Consider the following 22,648-nt stretch of genomic DNA (forward strand, 5'->3'; position numbering starts at 1 on the left):
TAACTTTGAGTAGAAGTTGATACTTTGTAATTCTTTGCACCGGTTTAATTAGGTATGCAGCTAGTGATAATCCAAGGCCTCTTTTGAGTTGTAAATCTTCAAAGAAGTTCTCCCCATGTTCTATCAACAGCGCATTGGAGTCTGGTTTATTTGCGCAAAAGTCAACATACATGTGAAAACTATCCTCCTGCAAAGCAATAAAAAATTATTAAACAAAGCCGCCATTTTTTCCCACACTACGATAAAATCAATTACTTCTGTGGGATCAAAAAAGACCTCTCTATATATATATATATATATATATATATATATATATATATATATATATATATATATATATATATATACATCAGGCATACATACATACATTACATTACATTACATTACATTACATACATACACACACATATAAATTCAATGGAAATAGTGATACCCAATCAATAAAGGCATGTCCAACATTTTCTGGATTTCGTTCATATTTCTCCAGACATTTCAAAAAGATGCTAAAATAAAGTATTTCCATATAATGAATTATCTATGGCATTTTTGAAAATGATTCCTGCTATAAAAATAATAAGCTCGTGCTAATAAAGAAACTCTTGCCTGCTGTGAAATTCATATATTCGCTCAATGTTACCGAAGATAATATGCTGCTGTCCTTGCAACATTTCTGGAAAATTCGGATTGTTGTAGGTAGGCAGCAAAAAGTTCTATAAACCGAAAAAAAAAAAAAAAAAAAAAACTCAAACAAATAAAATAGTGTCATTTGAACAGGTTTCCCGTTAACGTCGAGAATATAGAACATCATACACACACTTTTTAAAGGTTTATTGTAAAAATGTACGTAAAAAAAATCAGTGAGAAATGTTTACAAAACTATTTATTTTAGAATTCCACAAACGCAAACCTCAATACAGCATCGCAAATCGTCGACGTATGCTTTTTCGGTTTGTATCAATTCTTTTATAACGAACCTAACGCAACGGAAATTTGATTTTAAGAAAAAACTTTAAAAAGACAAACTCGCTTCAATAAAGTGTTAAATATTTTTTCTTTTTTAAAATTTTCGGAATTTTCAAAAGTTAATCAATGATTGGAAAGCTATTATGAAAATTAAATTTCACATTCTACTGAATTTTAACTTACTCGATTCTTTTCACTGATCTTCGTTTTTCTTCTGTCATCTCATGTATGCCACTATCGTTTGATACATCGCGACGAGTAACATTGGAAATATCGGCGGACTGCACTCGTAATAATGACAAACTTGGCCATTCGTTTTCATCCTGTGTATTAAAATCAAAAAAAAAATAAGAGTTTAATAAAAATTACGAGACCAACTAAAAGATGAAAATTTTCAGCATTTGAAAAAGAAATAAAAAAACTTGTCAAAAAGTTTTAAAAAAAAATTTAGTTTCATAGAATAAAATTTTTTTATTTATAGAAATTTGTATAAAAGAAGTTTTGTTTTATATTTTTATTCATTTTGATTCATACCAAGTCAAGCTGACTAAGCTTCTTATCAATGACAAATCCTTTAAACTCAAAAAAATAACCAGTGTGCTCAAAATACTGAAAAACATCATCTTCCAAAATCATTATCATAGAAGAAATATAAAATCTTTTTCTTCTCTTTTACTTATTTAAACAACTTTCTTATTAAAGTGTTCACTCATAAATCACTCTTAAAACATATCATAGGAAACTACAATTAAGCAATTTACTCCAAGTTTAGCCGCCTAATGACATTCACGACTTTTACAAAAGCATTTCTTGGAAGGAATTTTGTCTAATAATTACTTCGGTTGTGGTTTTTAAACAAAAACCATAAATGTATAAACATAAATAACTAATTCAAGAAAAGTAAAAAAATTAATTTCATATATATGTAATATTTGTTTTGTAAATTTTTGAAATTGGAAAAGTTAAAAGCTAAAATAACTAAAAAAAAAACTTTATAAATAAAAAATAATAAACTAGGTTAAAGATTTTCATTGAAATTCAAGAAAAAATAGGAGAAAAAAGAATGAATGAAAAAGAAATTATTTAAAATAATCAATTGTTACAAGTGCAAAACAAAACAAAAAAACTCAAAAAATCGAATACTTTGCATACTTAAGAGACAATCATGTATTTACAAATTGCATGCATAAAAATTTAAAGTTTATAGGAAGAAGCATCTGTTGTTTATTGGCCTCATTTAAAAAAAAATCTTTTTTACAAATTAAATTACAAGCTTATTTAATTAAGCATTTTAAAAAATTTCAAAGTTAAACTGTAAATAACACAGTCTATCTAAGTAACTACTAAGATAATAAATAAATATAAACTATAATAAAAAAACTATAAACTAAAATATAGAAAAATATAAAAATATTTTTAAAATACCTCTAATTCTGGTAATGAGTAACCAAATTTGACTTCAAGAGATTTTCTGTAATGCTTCATATGTAACACAAGGTCTTTATAGCGCATGTTAATGGCATTTGCTAACTCACTAATATTTGTTCGGTGAAAATGTGTTTTATTTACAAGCAATGATGCTTCTTCCAACAAAGTTTTTACTTTTTCATGAATATCTTCAAATATTCGTTGATACTCATCTTGCTTTTGAACATACAAAGAGCTCTCCACTCCTTCTGAGCTCATAACTTCTTCTAATGCTTTAAACCCTTCACTTACTACTGTCCCTTGCTCTGTTATCAATTCTAATACCTGATTTCAAAGCAAAAGTTATTAAAAAAAAAAACTTTGAGAAAACATTTTAAGAAAATTTATTTTTAAAACCCTATTAGTTTTTGTATACCTGTTCTACTTCTCCTTGGAAAAGCACATACTCCACACATCCTGCAACTACAGTTTTACGCAACTGCAGCTGCTTAAGAACAAATGTTTCTTGACTTGTCACTTGTTCAACCAAGTCATGTACAACTATTTCTAACCGCCCAATAGAACCATCAATAATTGGTGCTGATGAACCAGTTGCAGTTGGGAGAACCTTTTTAAGAAATTCTTCAGAAGATTCTCTCACTTTAAGACAACCCTCTTCAACAGCCTTTTTTTCAGGCTCTGAATTTTTTATACTAGCTTCAAGTTTTTCTTTTTTGTGTATCAAATCATAATCGCAAAGTTTTGAACAAGGATCTTCATCAGACTTACAGTCTTTACTGAACTTTTCAAGGAGTTTCCCCACCTTTAAAAAAAAACCACTACAAATAAATATTGCAATAAGAAATAAATATAAGGAGCTATTACTTGAATTTTAAATACAGTATAATGTACATGGCATAGTGCCATGTACTATTCAGAACAGAACAAATATATATACATATACATATATATATACATATATATATATATATATATATATATATATATATATATATATATATATATATATATATATATATATATATATATACATATACATATACATATACATATACATATATATATTGGAGAAATTGAAATGTAATTATGCTCACCTGATCAGCTGCCCGATAAAAGTTATATGAAGCAAAAACAACAGCCTTTCTATCTTCTGCACGTTTCATAAGCAAAAGCCACTTTGACTTGACCTCATCAATAATAGATTTAATACAGATAGGATCTGGATGACCTTCCTTTATTAACATTTCTAAGCTTTTGCAAACATCCGAAACCCCAAGACGTGTAGTCTGGAAAGTAACATTTTTTAACAAATAAAACAATATAAATTTCTGAGAAATCATTTATACTTTTAAAATAATAAAATTCAGAAAACCACACACAAAAAAAAGTTGAAATATTTCAATAGCTACCTCTATTGCAGTATGAAATCTCTCATATTCTCGCAGCAGAGCCTCTGCTTCATACATGGAGTTCCCAGCTTCATGTGATGCTTCTAAAATACTTTCTCCATGACGAATCCAACCTGTAACTTTTTTAGCATCAGCCTCAAGTTTTCTCTGTTTTAATGTAAATTCATATTTAACTCTTAAACTCATATTTATCTTTTTTATAACATCAAATTCTAACATAAGTTTTCTGATAATTTCTGAAACATGCTTTACACTATCAATTTTTCCATTGTCAGAAACTGCTATTGTTACAATGATACCACAACTAGCTAATTCTTTTTCTAATTCTTTACCTTCTGAAAGCAATACATGAAAACGGTCAACAATTGCTTTAAATTCACTTTCAAATCTTTCAAACATATTTGTAGCTTTTTTAACATCACTGGAGAGTTCCTTTTTTTGCCATAAAGAGTTCCATTTTTTAACATCTAAATAGAGTATATTAGTATCTCTTTCATAATGTTTTACTTTTACCCAATAGTCTAATTTTTGTTGCCTTCCTCGCCATAGTTTTTGTAGTTGTATTCTATTTATATTCAGTTCTTTAAGATACAATTCTACAGCTATCCTTGACTGTTCAGGTGAATTTAGGCCTGTTGAAAACCAAGATGTTCGATTATCTTTATCTGGTACTCTTGATTCTTGTAGCAGCTCAGCACTAAGTATCTCACCCTCCTGTACAGTGCTCAATAACTTTTCAAGTGTCACCTCACATTCATGACGGTGTTTTTCAAGCATTTCATCAAAGTTTTGAGGTTCAGATCCTGTAGCATCCAAATTCATATCTTCTTTAAGCTTTTCTGTCATTTTTGAAAGCTAAAGAATTTTATAAAAGGATAAATACCTATATGTATAATAATATATGGTTAGAGAATTAATTTTAACTACAAAACAAAATAAAACATACCTTTTGTGTATTTTTGTAAAAGCTTACAGCCATTTTTAATAATTCCCTTCGTTTTTTGATTTTTGAAGTAAATAGTTTAACATCTGTTTCAACTTGAATGGATTTTTGTTTAATTTCCTGTGGATCACATTCTTTTTTCTCTGCTAGGTGAGTAGCATTCTCAAGCAGTCTCTTTGCTTTTAAATAAGTTTCCTAATATAAAGAAACTTTTAGAAAAGTACTTTTATATAAAAAAAAAAAAGTTTGTGCTTTTGTTTCACTTTTATAACTAAATAAATATGCTGTATAACAAATAGTTTTAGTACAAGTATATTAGAAATAAGAAAGCTCAGAACTTACAATGTTTAGTTGAATTAGTCTCTACAGATATCATACATTTAATTTGAGGTCTAGTCTATATAATGTGATATACAGCAACAATTCAATAAAAAGGCTTATTATAAAAACCTGAAAAGACTTTTCAAATTCATCTTGATCAGCCAGCAACTCTTCTGCAATCTCCAACCCATCACCAACCCAAGAGTATTTTGATAAAAAGTTGTTTCCATTACCTTTAAGGTACTTCAAAATCTATAAGAATGTGAGATATATATATATATATATATATATATATATATATATATATATATATATATATATATATATATATATATATATATATATATATGTATGTGTGTATATATATATATATATATATATATATATATATATATATATATAAATTGTTTAAAAAAAATACAAGCAAATGAATAAAGATATATATATATATATATATATATATATATATATATATATATATATATATATATATATATATATATATATATATATATATATATAAGCAAATAAATGAAGTTATCTTTATTCATTTGCTTATATTTTTTTTAAACAATTTTTATACAAAAATTTATAATAGTTTTTAGAAACTAATACTATCCTAAAAAAAAGTTGACAATTGTTAGGTAAAATTATTAAAAGTAAAATTATGTCCAAATTTCTAAATGATTTGTTTGGAAAAAATGTTTTAATGATCACAAGTACAACAAATTCTACTTTCCCTAAATCCTAAATGACAAGCAACCCTACCTTTCCAGGAGATGGTAATGTATAAAAATCCACCATACTAGCTTGGTGTAAACCATGACTACTATGTTTAGCCATTCTTTAATATCTATACTGTACCTTCTAAATTGTTCTTAAAACTCTCATTAAATATCTTTCAATATCCATTACTATTTTACTATTAAACTAGTTATGTGTTTAAGTAAAAAACATTTTTATTAAATTTAATACATTATGTCGAAATAAAAATTGCCAATGATACAAAACAAAAACTTCTTTTTTTATAACAAAAATTTTAACTTTAAAAAATTTGTTATTTTCACTACAAAAAGCTTCACAAAACAAAACATGAGCTCCCATTATGCATACTACCAGAAAATTTCAGTAAAAAAAAAGTGCAATTCAGCAAGAAAACATACTCAATATAAAAAATGAAAAAGAAAAAAATAGCTTTTTCTTCACTTGGGGGGAAAAAAAAATTAATAAAAAAGATTTTCATTATTAACTATAAGATTTATATAACTATAACATTAAGTTTTTTTGCTGGTGAAAAATATTGATGCAAAAGAAAACAAAGTAAATAAAAAAAAAAAGTTATTGAGAATAACAAATGAAAAAGATTGTTAACAAGAATTAAAAACTAATAAAGATCAACAGATTGACATGAGAAACATTATCAACCAGATTAATAATCAGAAGACTTGAGATAAATAAAAAATTAAAAGCATCTCTTATGAGCAGACAATAGGCTGCCAAAAGATCATTCAATAATTTAACATCAAAACATTTATACAGAGGCCATTAAAGATTGAAATGATAATGTTATCAAAGCAGCATATATATCTACACATAAGTAGAAAAAAATTGAAACAAAGATTTTTTTTTTTTCATTAAAGAAAAAAAAGTAAAGGAGAGAAAAAAAGAAAAAAGGAAAAGAAATTAAACATTAAAGATTTTCATTTTATGAAAGAGAAAACTTAAATATTGTTAAAGTATTTTCAAAATGATTAAAATAAATCAACAAATTCCAGAAGCAAAAAAATGCTAAAATTATTTACAAATAATTAAATTAGAAATTACTATTATTATTACTATTTATATTTTAGTGCTAACAAAGACTTATGCTAATCCTCCCAATATTTGCACAAAACAATTAAAATGTTATAAAAAGTAATTATTTGTTTAAAACTTTACTCTTCAAAAGACTTCTGATGATTTGTAAAAACTATGAAGAAAAAGTTTCTCTTATTGAAAACTTATTTCTATGTTTTCATGTTTTGTAATTAAATCCAAACAGAAATCCCATATTTTAAACCAATAAAATCTCATCTCTAATTTCTCTATCAACCAATAAAAATAAGGTTACCTACAAATTAAGTTTTAAACCAGTAAGTTAAGTTAGCTACAAATAAATACAATTCAAAAAACAATTAGCCACTGTATAAAACTTAATATTTTAATAGACAACTTTACACAAGAATTTTTTTCACAGATATAGGGGGATGTCATTTAAAAAAAACTGTCCCATTACCACTCATAAAAAACATAGAAAAATTAAACCTCCTTCAACAAGCACCATTAGATAAAAGTTTAATCTGTACAACAAGTTGCAGAAAGGGGTTTTTTTTTATATTATTAAATTTCATGATAAATAAATCAGTGATTAGGACATACTTGAATATGAACACCTGAATAGAATGTGAATGAGATAGAAATCTTCATTTGAAATACTAAACTTCATTTGTTAAATTTTATTCAAAATTTTATGTGGAGTGCATTCATAAAAAACCACTGATTATGTATGCAGCTAACTTTACGGTTTTACATTTCAAATTAAAGACCATTGCTCATAACCTCAATGAATATTATATATTAGTCTGCACATTACTTTTTCTTTTGCAAAGCATGGTTTTTTCTTTTTTTTTTTTTTTTTTGAAAGAAGGATTTTCTCCTATTTAAACATTTCTGAATAAATAGACTGACATTGTTTTAGAAACAAACAAAAAAAAAATTTAATTGTAATATATATTCTTAAGGTTAATTGTTTAGAATTTCAAACTTAATAAAATTAAAACACATGATAAAACAGAGATTTTTTTTTTTTAATTTATGAGCATTTATAACAATTTTTACAAAAGTATTATAAAATTAGATTATAGAAACAATCAAATAAATTATCTTATGAAAACTTCTAAAAGAGAATTTTAGAATGAAAAAAAATTTTTCAATAAATGAAACAAACCAAATCAAAAGCTATAAAAAATAAACTTATAACCAAACCTTATCACACTCTGCCTCAAAAAGATAGAACTTGTATTTTTGACGGATTCTGCAACATGTTTTTTCCCACTGAATGTTCAACTGCTTATTTTGTTCATACATTTCAACAATAATATCCATTACATGAGATGCTGCTTCTGTGTAATCAGACAATCGAGAACGAGCTTTTTCTTCACGTGTATCATTTGCAGGAGGTCGTTGTAGAGCACTTAATAGTGATTTAGCTTCTAGGCTGACTTTATCATAGGATTCTTGCATGCTTTGTTTGAGGTTGTTGTAATGATGCTGTACTTCAATTAGCATATTTTCAGAGTTTAGAGAGCGTGTTTCAATTGATAGTAAATCTTCATTCCAAAGTTTAGTTTTCTCCAAATACTAACAATAAGAGGTACACATGTTTACTGTAAAAACAACCTTAGCAAACCAATGCAAAATAATTAAAATCAAGTAAACATAACTTTATTATAAATGTGCCTTAAGAGAAAACTTTGTCAAAGCTTGTTTTAATTAATTTTTTTAGTAAAAATAACAATAAAAAATAGTAATATAATTTATTGTTTAAATTAAAGACTAGTTTCACCTCTTCACTTTTCTTATGGAATGATACTGATGCTTCAAGCATCATGCTGCGTCTTTCAACAGCTGTAAAAAGTTTTTTCCACTCTGTATCTAGTTTATTAGTAAGCCTTTCTATCAGTTCAACATCGAAAAACTGTGTGTCATGCAGTTTGTTTGCAACTTGGAGTATTGCATCAATATTTGCTTGCACCTCCTTAAAAGAAATTATTTATTATAAAAATCATTATTACTTTTAATTTAGATTTTTTAATAAAATATAACATTTCAAAATATAATATAACAAAATATAACATTTTAATTGTTTTAGCAACTTTATTTTTTTTTTTTGTAATAATAAAAAAAAATATTGGTAAAGAACTATTAAAGATCTTTTAAAATTATAAGCCTAAATCAAGTCTTTCTTTTTACAAAAAAAATTAAAATATATATATATATATATATATATATATATATATATATATATATATATATATATATATATATATATATATATATATATATATAACAACAACAAATTAAAATGGAACTTATCAATGCACTTACAACAAATAAATTACTGATGATAAAATTTTAAAATATTTATTTACAACATTCAAGTACTTCAAAATAAAATACAGTTACATATAATTTAAAATTAAATTTACATTAAAATTAATTAAGAAGGTTCTTAAAAATCAATTAATGCAGAAATATAAAACAAATTTTGTTTTTGCTGTAACTTTTATAATGTAATGTCAACTTACACCACAATTTTCTTCAAATTGTTTATGCTCTTCTCTTAGTTCTTCAGCATACTGAGTATCATCTCCAATCTCTGTGTAATTACATAAAAACTCTGTTCTATTTTCATTTATCCAAGATAACATCTAAAAAAAAAAAAATTTTAAAGTATTTTTATCAAAGAGATGAGACTAAAAATAAAAATACAAAATATAGTTATTATAAAAATATCAAACAACATTATTGAAATAAAACTTAAAGCCTATGAATTATAATAAAAATTAATAAATAATATTTATGATATAGAACTATAATATAACTTAATGCTTATCATTAAAATACTTTGAAAAAGAATCAACAAATGACCTTTTCTGCATCTTGCTTAAATAGGTTGAACTGAAATCGCTGTTCAAGTTGAGTTCTCCGATTGACCCATAAATCTTTAAGCAAGATGATTTGATCCTGCAGCCCTCCTAGCACAGAATCCACCTAAATAAAAATTTCTTTTTTTAACATTTGAATTAGCAGAAGAGGTAAAAAATGCATTTATATAACTATTTGTTCACATTTATCAAATGTCACATTGTAATAAGATAATGTCATATATGTCATTTGTAGCTTCTCGGTGTAGCTGATCAAGTGTAGCTGGTCTAGGCTAGTGTGCTTGTATTAAACTGATTTTTTTTTTTTTCTCTCGCCTGCTCTTCAAAGGGGGAGGCAAACTCAGGGTCGATGTGCTAATTAGTCTTCCCCTGGAGAGGAGTGGACAGTCTGGAAGACAGTTGCTGGAGGACTTAAAACACTACAATACCTAATGTCATATATTGTAATAAACTAATGTTAAATATTTAAAAAAACATTCACAAACTAAAATAAGAATATTAATAAAACACAACCTGCAATAAGAATGTTATTAAAAAGAATAAATTACTAAAAAAACAAATCAGAAAATATACAAGTTTCAAATTTAATAAACAAATTTCATTCTTAAACTCTTGCTAACATTTTTGCATTTAACATAATGACAACATAATAGAACATTTCAGTTTCATTAAAACTTCATTTTTAGAGGAAAAAAATTTATGCTTTTATCTTTTTTTGTACGAACTTTTGTTTCAGCAAACTTTATTTTTTACCCATAAGAAAACAGTGATTGCAATTGAAACACTAACCTGGAGTATTACATTTTTGTATTCATCTTTCATTTCATTTTCATTTTGACATTTGCATGACTTTTTTACAACTTGAATAACATTGTTTCCTTCTTCTGCTAGTAGACCCACAGGAGCTTTTTCAATCCATTTACGCACATATTGGTGATGCTGAATTTGCTCACGGACACCATCTACTGTAATAGCAAAATCATCTTGAAGTAGATTGCGTTTAATATCATCAAGTTTAGAAGATAATGCTGTTGATTCAAACAGAAATTTTTCAAAAGCCTGAATAAAATAATATTGAAAATCTATTTAAAACAAAATTTAAAATTTTAAATTAAATTAAATCATCCTAAAACATTAGAAACATCTCTTAAATATTGTTTTAAACAAATATATTCCTCAATTAAACATTTTTATAGATAAGTATTGTAATGGTTATGAGATCTTTAACAAACTCAGTGAAAAAGATGAAAGAAATATATTAATAAATTATAATTAATTTTGTGTTCAGGTATTTATCTTTCTTTAGAACTTTAAACTTCTAATAAATAATGGAGATACAGGTTATTGTAAAGAGATCAACTTTTCTAATTTAATAACTTGAGAAACAAGTATATTTATATGTAAAATGTCATCTTAATATTTGATGAGGAAAAAAATTAAATGTGTCAAAATCTAACTTATTAAAGACAAAATAACACATGCAGTTCATTATGTAAAAAAATAAAAAGTTTTTTTAAAGCTTGAAAAGAAGTATAACTCAATAACAAAATGTCAGTAAAAATGACATCATTAATTTAGAAAACTATTGAGTTCCAAACACAATGTTTCTTTATGAAAAAAAGGGAAACAGATGTAATTGTAAAATTGAACAATGGAAATCAACTTACTTTCTTTTTAATTGCAAACATAATAAAGAAGATTAATTTCTTTTTAAATTGTGTGTTTTAGAAAAAAGATTTAACAGCAAGTTCATAGGTTTTTAAAATACTGATTATATATATATATATATATATATATATATATATATATATATATATATATATATATATATATATATATATATATATATATATATATATATATATATATATATATATATATATATATATATATGATAGCACTTAGAGATCTAGTTAACTACTTTTTTTTAATTTTCTTTTAAAAAAAAAAAAAAAATTTAAGATACCAGATAAAGTTAATTAATTTTTAGTAAAACAACATAAATTTCATTTATTGCAAAAAAAACATTCATACATATGTAATTTATATATTTTATAACAAAAAAAATCATATTCTATACATGTAATTTATATATTTTATACTGAAAAAATGTTTTATATGTACAACTATCATGATAAGTATTGACATAAATGGTATATTTTGTATACTTTACAAAATGAAGTAATCTATTTTTAAAAAATCATTTAGAAATATTTTGATAAACTCAAAACATTGAAAAGTCACAATGTTTTTTTTTTTGTCAGCAATCTTTTTATGTCAGGAGTTTTTTTATTATAAAATTTCATGAAATGAAATTATTTCAAATTTAGATTTTCTGCTTCAAAATTCCTTCTTTTTTTTTTTTTTGTCAAAGAATAAAATAAATTCAAAGAACAAAGTAGATTTCTTGACAAATGTATCCAGCATAAATATTACATTTTCCCCCTCATTTTTATGATTTAATTGATTGCTAATTTGATTTAATTTTAAATTAACATTTCTTTTTTAATCAAACTAATGAAATATCGACTTCACATGAATTAAATAATTTATCATTTAATTTCAGATTGCAGTTCTTATTATCAAAAAGTAATAAAGTTTCATACTGTTTATTTTGTTAAATAACCTTTTTTTTTTTTTTTTTAATTTGAAATAATAAAAAATTAGATGAACTTGCAGTTCAATGAATTAAAAAAATTGTTAGAAAACAATCACCAATCTCATTGAGAGCCAATCATTATGATGATACATATGTGTACCACCCAAATCTTCAGTTAATTCTTCAGGAGCAATAAAATTGTAAATGTTCTCCTTGGAGACAACATTGATCTAAATGGATAAAAGAATTCAGTTATAGTTTCTTTGAATAAATTTCATTTTGAGTTTTTTTGTTTTGTTTTAACAAAGTGCATGTGCTAAAACTATGCACTATAAGAATAATGTACATTTATATGTGAAATTTTTTTTAAAGACACAGCTTAGCATTTAATCCTTTAAATCCATAAAATGTAAGAATGACTACAAAATTTGTTTTTCTAACACCATTTTATAGATTTAAAACAAATGTTTAAAGCCAGCATAACATGCTTGACTTAAAAAATGTAAACATTGTTTTACAAAGAATATAATTAAAATATGTACAAAATAATATTGTCATATTTGTATAAAAGCACAAAATTGTCTTTCAAAATTTCTTCTTCTTTTTTTTTTTTTTTTAGTTTTATTTTTTACCTCAAATCTGTACTTAGAACTGGACATAGAGCTCGATAGCATTTTTTCTTTGAACTTCTCAGGTTTAATAACATAGACAGCAAATATTTTGAATGGAAAACAATCCTGCAATGATAAAAAAATTCAACAACTAAAACCTACTTTAAAAAATATTTTTAGAAGACATCCTTTTTTTTTTAATTCAAGATTTGGTATATATTTTATAATTAATAAAAAAAAACTAAAATCTTATATTAAAAATGAATTCCATAAATATTTTGAAAAAGTATGAAAGTAGTTAAAATATAAACAAAGTTAAAAAAACCTGTAACAGCTTTGTTATTGGTTTTATACTTCCAAATGGAGGTGTAGGTTTCAGACACACTAAAAAACTGAAGCCTCTCTGCTTTTCTTCAGAGCTGAAAGGTAGAAAAAGAAATACAAACTACCACAAAAATGTATCAAAAATAACAAACAAAATTACTGAATATGAATAGAAAATTTATAATAGCAACCTCAAAAACTTTAAAAACCAGTTTTTATTTTAAAAACAAACATCTAAAGAATGGTTAATAATTAATGTTTGTTTTTTAGCAGCTGCCTGATAGAAAAATAAGAATTTGTAGTTATTTTTACTGACAATAATAAAAATGGTTTTATAATTTAAAATATTAATACTAAAAACAAAAATATTAATACTAAAAACAATGAAATAGTATTGACAGCAACAACTTTGAATCATCTTTTTTATTACTACTAGTTGTTTTTTTTTTTGATACTTCAGTTTAAAGAAATCTGAAGAGACAAACAAAAGTTAAAAAAAAAAAAAACTTTTATAAGAAATCAACAATACTCTTTAAATGAAATCATTTTACAGTCAATAACTTAACAGAAAACACTTTTTCTTTGCAGCAGATAAACAGAGCATCAAATTAGCACTTTTTATTAACTTTTTATTATTAAAAATAAGTTTCCAAAAACGAAATAGCATAACAAATACTTTCTCTAAAAATAATCACCTTCTGGTTGAAGCAAGATACAAAACAACCTTTTTAATGTCTTCAACTTTTGCATCATCCTGACAAGCATTTTTTAAAATAGTTAGAAACAGATAACCTTTTCGATCATAGCCACCTAAAAAAAATTTTTGCTAATATATAACACCTCAAAATATTATGTTAATGCAGAAAAATATCAGCTATTAAAAAAAAAAAAATTCTAATTATAGATATTATGAAAAATTTTTAATAAAGTCAGAGGATTTAAAAAAAAAAAAGACTTATCTCAGTATTTTTAGACCAGCATCATCCATTATTTTGATATCAGCAATTCATCATTTGGCATTAAAACTTTTTTCAATAATGTTTATCAAGAAATAAGCAAAGAGGAAAGAAAATACAAAAGCATATACCTGTCAATTGGGCTAAGTTACCAAGTAGATCTTGAACCTCATTAGCACGTGGAGCAACCAATTGAAGCTCACCTCAACAATCAAATAAAAAAAAGCATTAATAACTTGTAAGAACTATTTACTGCTTGTAAAATTTGTTTATTAACTTTATTTCTTGTAAAAATTATTACTTATAAGAACTATTAATTACTTAATACTGATAGTATAGTACATATAATAATACTAATACTAATATTATTATCATTATCATCATTATTATTATTATCATTATCATCATTATTATTATTATTATTATTATTATTATTATTATTATTATTATTATTATTATTATTATTATTATTATTATTATTATTATTATTATTATTATTATTATTATTATTATTATTATTATTATTATTACTATTATTATTATTATTATTATTATTATTATTATTATTATTATTATTATTATTATTATTATTATTATTATTATTATTATTATTATTATTATTATTATTATTATTATTATTATTATCATTATCATTATCATTATCATTATCATTATCATTATCATTATCATTATCATTATCATTATCATTATCATTATCATTATCATTATCATTATCATTATCATTATCATTATTATTATTATTATTATTATTATTATTATTATTATTATTATTATTATTATTATTATTATTATTATTATTATTATTATTATTATTATTATTATTATTATTATTATTATTATTATTATTATTATTATTATTATTATTATTATTATTATTATTATTATTATTATTATTATTATTATCATTATTTTTATAACTTCTTTATTCAGCAGTGTTCAATAGTTTATTGACCAAAGATAATATATTAAATATACAGCAAATAGATGAAAACTTTTTTGGTACTTATAGTTTGATTTCATAATTTCAGCCAAAAATATAAAATGAATTTATTTTTATTTATTAGGTTGCTAATTTTTATGTATTAAGTTCATTATGAGTTTTTGTCATTTGTTGCTATATATTCAACATATTTGTTCTAGTCAATTAACTATTGAATATTACTAAATGAAGAAATTGCTGATAATATCAAACTAATAAAAATATATAGGATAAGTAACAATTCATAGAACTTCGTATTTTTGTATCAATTGTATATTTATGTTTATAATAAATATTTATTAGTAACTGTAAAATAGGAATCTATTGTATGTTAACAAGTGGAATTTATATATATATATATATATATATATATATATATATATATATATATATATATATATATATATATATATATATATATATATATGACATATTATTGTAATACCTGTAATATTAAATAATATATATTAAAAAAAGATAGTTATAACACTCCATTATCAAAATATTTCCTTCTTACATTTACATATAACTAATAAATTTTTGTAAAATAAAATTGTTTCATACTCATTAATTAGAAGGATGTGTTTTATATGTTTTTAGGCAGTTTAAGCAAGCTAATATACATACTTTTTAAGCAGCTTAAGCAAGCTAATATACATACTTTTTACATATTTATGTAAATGTCTTAGAGTATAAAATACTTTTTTTTATATTTTACACAATACTTTTTCTGTTTTATGACAAAGTAAAGATAAACTAATAACATGTGTATGTATGATTGTCAAGGATGAACAAATTTAATTTCAAAAGGCTCACAATTTTGATATTGCACTTTAAAGTACAAAAAATTAACTTCAAACTTTATTTAAAATATATATTCTTAAACTCAATACAAATGTATAGAACAAGTATATATTTTTTATTTATATTGACAAAAGTTATTAATAACAGTAAAAAACCAAAACTTTCATCTGACAATAGTCATTGTCTATAAGATATGAACACTTTCGTTTAAATTTGTGCTTTAAAATTCACTAAAATGTTTATTTATCTGATTCATTCATTCTTATAAAATTAGTATACCTTAGTAATTATTTGTGTTAATTATTAACTTTTGTCAGTGCAAGATATATAGCTATAAGTTATTCATACCATGTGAAGTAGATGAGGATCCTAAAATAATAGAAGCATCACTGTCACTTGATGCTTTTGACCACCTCTCAGAAGAATTGCTGGAGGAGTTTTTTAACATATTTTCATTGAAAAATGATAATAAGTCATCGTTAACGGTTATAAATCTTTTAGAATGCTTTTAACTGCCATCTTTTGATATAGGTTAACCGCCATTATTGCTCATTTAAAAGTTTATATTTTGTAAACTATAACTTCATAATAGAAGCGTGTGTGGACTTGAAGTAATTGAATGAATTATTGATGATAATAAAAAAAAAAACCGTAATACTCAATTGACTTTCGTTTCCGTAAAGAATTTGCAAATAATATTTCAATAAAAAATAATCGTGCTGTTCTTGCCGTTTTTACCTCAAGAAAGTCAGATTTATTATTACTTCTATAATAACAATAATGACATTTGTAATAACAGCGATAGAAATAATAACAGTAGTAATGATAATAGTAACAATGATAAAATTAACGATTATAGTAATATAGTAAAAATAATAACTGATATTATTATTAGGATTTTTATTATTACTATTGTTGTTGTTGTTATTTTTATTATCATTTTTATTATTGTTGTTATTGTTATTGGTGTTGTTGTCATTATTATCATTACTATTATTATTTATTATAGCTATTATTATCTATTATTATTCATCTTATTATTATTTATTACTATTATTATTATTATTTATTATTATTATTATTATTATCATTTCTTATTATTATTATTGTTTATTATTATTATTTGTTATAATAATTATTATTTATTATTATTATTTATTATTATTACAATTTATTATTATTATTTATTATTATCATTATTTATTAATGTTACTATTATTTATTATTATTATTATTTATTATTACTATTATTTATCATTATCATTATTTATCATTGTTATTTATTATTACTGTTATTATTTATTATTATTATTATTATCATTATTATTATTATTATTATTATTATTATTATTATTATTATTATTATTATTATTATTATTATTATTATTATTATTATTATTATTATTATTATTATTATTATTATTATTATTATTACTATTATTATTATTATTATTATTATTATTATTATTATTATTATTATTATTATTATTATTATTATTATTATTATTATTATTATTATTATTATTATTATTATTATTATTATTATTCTTGTTGTTGTTGTTGTTGTTATTATTATTATTATTGTTATTATTATTATCGATTAATTCTTTAAGAAAACAACAAATTACTGTATATAACGGCTGGGGAACTTCATTATCCACCCATCAGCACCCAAGTCTTTCTCCACACTATTTTATTTAAGGATATTGAGAATATATGTTTTGTATTAAGATCCCTCCAGCAACTTGTAATGCTAGCTAATCCCTTCTGCAAATTTAAACACATTTCTATACCTTTCTTTTTATATTTGACGGATCAATAACTTACCACTTTCTTCAAGATTCATTACATTTCTTTTATCTCCCTCCCATTCAAACACTTCAGAATTGCATTCCTCATTTTCCGTCGGTTCTTCACTTTCTTTAAACTCGTTATCTGCTACATTTTCATCATCATCAAAACTTTTGCTGTTTCTAAGTTTTCGGAGTATAGCTTTAAAACTTCGATTCCGTTTTAATGACATTCTATTTACTCCGCAGGAGGATTTATTGAAATTTATTGAAATTTATGCAACCGGTTAATACAACCATGTTTTTAAAATATTTTCAGAACAAACCAATAGTTTATCAAATAGTAGATAATGTATTTCAAAAATCCAGTAAGTAATAACTTTTTCTCTCGCAGAAAAACGAATTTCAAAAGTTCTTGCTTAATTGGTACCTTTAATTGAAATTTTAATTTGTTCCAAATTTAACAAAAAAAAATATTTAAGCAAGACAAAATTTCAGAACAGAATCCGCGATCTGTAAAATCAAAATATTTATCTTTCTCCAAAGAAGTTCGCTGATTACGAACGGTTTTCTTAAGCCGTTTCATAGAATTTTATCATTTATTAACATCGCTTCGCATCTTTGAAACTGGAAGGTATAGCTTAATCAGTATAAAAGAATAGATTTCAGTTATAGATTTTTATTAATGTTTACAAACTTTAATCGTAAAAGCTAATTTTTTTATTTGACGTTTGCGCGCGCAAATGTTAAACAAATCTACACATTTACAGCTAAAAAAAAATTTTTTTTTCTCTCTCTCTCTCTCTTTTGCGTTATACGCCAAACATTTATAATTCATTCATTCGCTGTCATTTTAAATATCGCAAATGGCGAAGTATTGAATTCGCAAATGGCGAAGTATTGAATTCGCTCTGAAACAAAAACGTTTCTATTTTTAAAATGCCATCAAAATATTTAAGATACCAAAAATTATCCTCGAAAATCTCTCTTTTTTTCGACCAAGAAGACTTAGGTTGATTTTGATAAGAGTTTGTTAAAATTAAAACTGAGGATTGGCGTTTGGTATTTCTGTTAATAATTTTAACAAATATAAAAATTATCAAAATTCTGAGTCTTTTTGAAATTAATCGAATTTACTAAAGTTTATTAAAATAGAAATTATTATTTGTTTAAAAACAGCAAAATTTTAAGGTGTGAAAAGCTTATGTTTATACATAAATTTTGAAAAATATCACGTTTAAAAATTAGGTAAACGAATTTAATCGGATTCAAAAATAGAAAAACAATAATAAAAATTAACCATAAAGCTACAACCGAAATAAAGAAATGGCTTAAGAATACTGAATTAGCTGGATCTCTGCTTCATTTTTTTTTTTTTTTTTTACCAGTAAATTATTTTTTGGTGACGTAACATCTGCTGTTGTTTCTGCTCAAAAAAGGTTATTGATTTAACATGGCTACTGTTGTACAGCACGAATTCTCTATGTTATTTTCTCTGTTTTTGGTACTGCTTATTACTTGTTCGTTCGTAAGGATTAATGTAATGATTATTGCTCGTAATGGATGATTTAAAAGGGTTAATACTTTTTTGTTTGCTTTTGCATGAGATTACTTACAATTTTTAGTTTTTATTTCTTACAGCAAAACTCTTAAAGTAATTATTGACTTATTTACTTAAATTTTTATTAAAATTAAAATCAAAAAGTTATTGGTTGCAATATTTTTTTGTACTACAGGTTTAGCGAATTGCATATGCGATTCCAAATCGTTATGCTCGATTTTTTTTCTTCTGAAATTTCACGAAATAGTTTGTAGTGTATCATGTACCTTAGGATAATAGTTATTTAAGAGATATTCAAAGCTCAGCGCTTAGACCTTCTGGATTATATGAATAAAACTATCGGAATTTTTATAAAATTCATAAATGTTTAACTCGTAAACAAACAAAAGCAGGTTTTTCTATTTTCAGTAGAACATAGAAACAAAATGATAAACAAAGTCAATACGAATAAAATCCACAATGCAAATTTCAATACGAAGTTGGGAATCGTATATGAGTTCACTGATCAGAGATGTTGCAGATTTGCAGTCATCAGTTATCCGCTCCACCACCTTATCATCCACACTTTCTTTTCCTGTCCCCAAAAATCCTTTTTAAGTCAATATGGTTAGTTACTATTTAATAACACCTTTTGAAATTACTTTCGAGCTAAAAACAACCTTTCTTCACTCTTTTTGCCACAAAGCAATGTAATGCCGTACATATGCAAATGGAGATACCTAATGAAACCATTCTGCTGAAGTATTCATTCATCGTTCGTCTTTTTTATTATTTATGTTGGGTACTTTATTTTACCTTAATTATTTTATTTTTACTTTTGAATTTAGCAAGAACTCATTTTTAAATTACTGGTTTTACTACTGATTTGACGGAAGCGGTTTCATGGTTCTTTTTAATTATTTTTTATATTGTTAGCGCGTGTGTATCTGCGTGTGATTCAGTGTGTTTGCGTATGATTATCAATTTGATGAAGTAACGCTCCTTAAAAAAAGATCCTACTCTCACCAATGATCTGGTTACGGAACTTTTGCACCGCCTTTTTTATTGTAGATTATAAAAAATCTTTAAAATAGCACAAAATTTAGTATTCATTTTATTTTTAACTAACGCAAAAAAATGAATTTTGAAGAAAAATTAAAAGCCTGCTAAAACGCTTTTTCAAAACGATTTTGTAACTTAACGCGATAAACTGGCCAAACTGATTTATTTGAATTATGATGATAAAGATAGAAATATTATCGAACTAGGTTTTGTAAATCCCGAGCTATATTTTTAATTCAGGAATTTAAAAATTACATCTCCTTAATCACAGGATCCCAAGCCCCAGGATCCTTGGATTACTCCTGGGATTTATAAATACCGGTTTTTTAAAAATATCAACATTAATTTAGCAAAATTTTAAAAAAATTAATCATTTGAATCACTGAAATTAGTTTTATAAAAAAAATCTTTGTCAAATATTAAAAACTTCATTGTCTTTATAGATATATTTATAGATATGTAATTATTCCTTGTTATTTTTAAAAAAAGTTTTAAGAAAATAGAGAACATCCGAAGTTTCTTCACCCAAACGACTTTTTGTTTTAGTTGCAAAACGTCCAGCTGCAGAAAAAGCGCATTTAGACTCTATACTGGTAGGTTTAATAGTAGTTAAACACTCTTTTCAAAAGTCACCTCGTGTTCATCCATTTTTAAACAACTGCATTTCTTTTTCAATTTTTGCCGACAGTGTCTTACATGGAACTTTGCTCATCCATGGGAAATTTGCTTTTTTTTAATAGCTTTTTATTGAGCTCGTCTGAAATACTTAAAGATTCTTTAAGAGGAAAAAGATACAAATTTAGATGGAAATTCCTGAGAAAAACGGATACAAATTCGAGAGGTGCCTGATTACAAACGCAAAGTTCAACTTCGGACTCATAAGCTATTAGTGATGTAGGTAGATTTGATGCGTGTATTCTATTGAATAATTCAAGCTATTAATTTGCAGCATTTTACTGAAGAAGGAACTGTTACGAGCTCCACTTTAGATTCTGATTTAACATTGGTTCTGCCATGTAGATGCTGATGAACCCCTCATATTTTTGTCGAACGAAATCAAGAGCTGATAATCAGGCAAGTGCAGCAAGAAGTGTTTTTTCGTCTCACTCCAGTGTGTCGGAAAATATTTGGTTAATGTGTCGGGAAATATTTGGTTAACGTTTTGTTTTTTGTTTTTTTGTCGGTTGTTCATCGGGCCGAAGTAGTAGCTGTTTTCAGGTTACTTTTATGAACGGAAAGTAGTGCGTACGGAGACCTTTTGGAGCCACCTTTGAATTTTAAAATCTTTTTACAGTGAGTATACTCGTACATCGCTGTCTGCCATTTTTCTTATTTTTACAGACCATGTAAGGAGCCATTATATTTTCAGAAAGTTTGCTTTTCAAAAACAAATAACTACTGCTCTAGATTAAAATTAAAAGTACTTAGTATGATAACCTGCAGAATAAATAACCGGTATGATAACCGGTAGAATAAATGTCTTAACACAATCAAGATGGCTAAAGGTTAAACTATTTATGAAAAAATATTTAACACCAAACTCAATATTCATAGATGTAATTATTTTATATTCATAGATGTTTTTATATTTATTAATATAAAAGCAATATATCTATAAATCTTCAATGCTGTTTATAGACAACCGGCTAATAGTTTATAGACAACCAACCGGCAGCTCGAAAAAGTTTGAAAATTTTCTTGCATGTTTACGTAGTAAAAAAAATCCGAGATTTTGAAAAAATTTTATGATTATTTTTAATGACTCTTTTCATTCAAAAAACTCGAATCTCAACCGAAGAAGTTAAAGTTTAAAAATGTTCAACCAAATTTTAAGATTTTAAGAAATTTAAGGGGACTATAAAGTAATTTTCCATGTAACCTTAAATAAGTCTAATGCCAGAATTTCAGGGTAAAAAACCGCAGGATCCTGGGATTCCCTACCCTAAAACGAATCTAAGAAATAGTTAAATATAAAATTGAAAAAATAATTGACAAATTACCTCCTAAAACCATTAATAAAAGAACTTCTAAGATTTGATCAAAATAAATCCCTTATGAACCGTCATTTTAAGTTCGTCAAATCGTTTTAGCACATTACATATTTTTAAAGAATGTCTTTGGACACTGTTCTAAATATTTGTACTTAAGTTTCTACAGCTCTAAATTCAGAGGTTTGATGCAATGCAGTGGTT

General features: G+C 24.4%; 1 protein-coding gene across 10 annotated transcripts in view; it reads right to left on the reverse strand.

Annotated features, from left to right (window-relative positions):
• LOC145186113 (kalirin-like) overlaps window positions 1-22,623 on the reverse strand; it is a 37,067-nt gene extending 14,444 nt beyond the window's left edge. For 4 of the 10 annotated variants that reach the window (XM_090096797.1, XM_090096795.1, XM_090096796.1 and 1 more), the window contains exons 1-22: window positions 17,892-18,583; window positions 14,392-14,463; window positions 14,000-14,114; window positions 13,306-13,399; window positions 13,002-13,106; window positions 12,486-12,599; window positions 10,560-10,829; window positions 9,754-9,876; window positions 9,411-9,533; window positions 8,669-8,860; window positions 8,089-8,463; window positions 5,194-5,316; window positions 4,747-4,938; window positions 3,801-4,655; window positions 3,486-3,677; window positions 2,807-3,193; window positions 2,389-2,715; window positions 1,147-1,286; window positions 908-974; window positions 604-710; window positions 434-503; window positions 5-187 (exon numbers count right to left, since the gene is read on the reverse strand). In XM_090096797.1, coding sequence (XP_089952923.1) covers window positions 5-187; window positions 434-503; window positions 604-710; window positions 908-974; window positions 1,147-1,286; window positions 2,389-2,715; window positions 2,807-3,193; window positions 3,486-3,677; window positions 3,801-4,655; window positions 4,747-4,938; window positions 5,194-5,316; window positions 8,089-8,463; window positions 8,669-8,860; window positions 9,411-9,533; window positions 9,754-9,876; window positions 10,560-10,829; window positions 12,486-12,599; window positions 13,002-13,106; window positions 13,306-13,399; window positions 14,000-14,114; window positions 14,392-14,463; window positions 17,892-18,087 — 4,422 coding nt within the window. In that variant the 5' untranslated portion in view covers window positions 18,088-18,583. Of the gene's footprint in view, window positions 1-4; window positions 188-433; window positions 504-603; window positions 711-907; window positions 975-1,146; window positions 1,287-2,388; window positions 2,716-2,806; window positions 3,194-3,485; window positions 3,678-3,800; window positions 4,656-4,746; window positions 4,939-5,193; window positions 5,317-5,832; window positions 6,179-8,088; window positions 8,464-8,668; window positions 8,861-9,410; window positions 9,534-9,753; window positions 9,877-10,559; window positions 10,830-12,485; window positions 12,600-13,001; window positions 13,107-13,305; window positions 13,400-13,999; window positions 14,115-14,391; window positions 14,464-16,412; window positions 16,764-17,891; window positions 18,584-22,456 lie in introns of those variants that run through there. The other 6 variants (XM_090096799.1, XM_090096798.1, XM_090096803.1 and 3 more) reach the window with 3 other exon arrangements.
• Window positions 22,624-22,648: the final 25 nt, after the last annotated feature.

Source organism: Hydra viridissima, unplaced genomic scaffold, assembly GCF_058129835.1.
Source record: "Hydra viridissima isolate aposymbiotic clone 2 unplaced genomic scaffold, HvirCarnegie_v1 scaffold_9, whole genome shotgun sequence".
Classification (NCBI taxonomy): domain Eukaryota; kingdom Metazoa; phylum Cnidaria; class Hydrozoa; order Anthoathecata; family Hydridae; genus Hydra; species Hydra viridissima.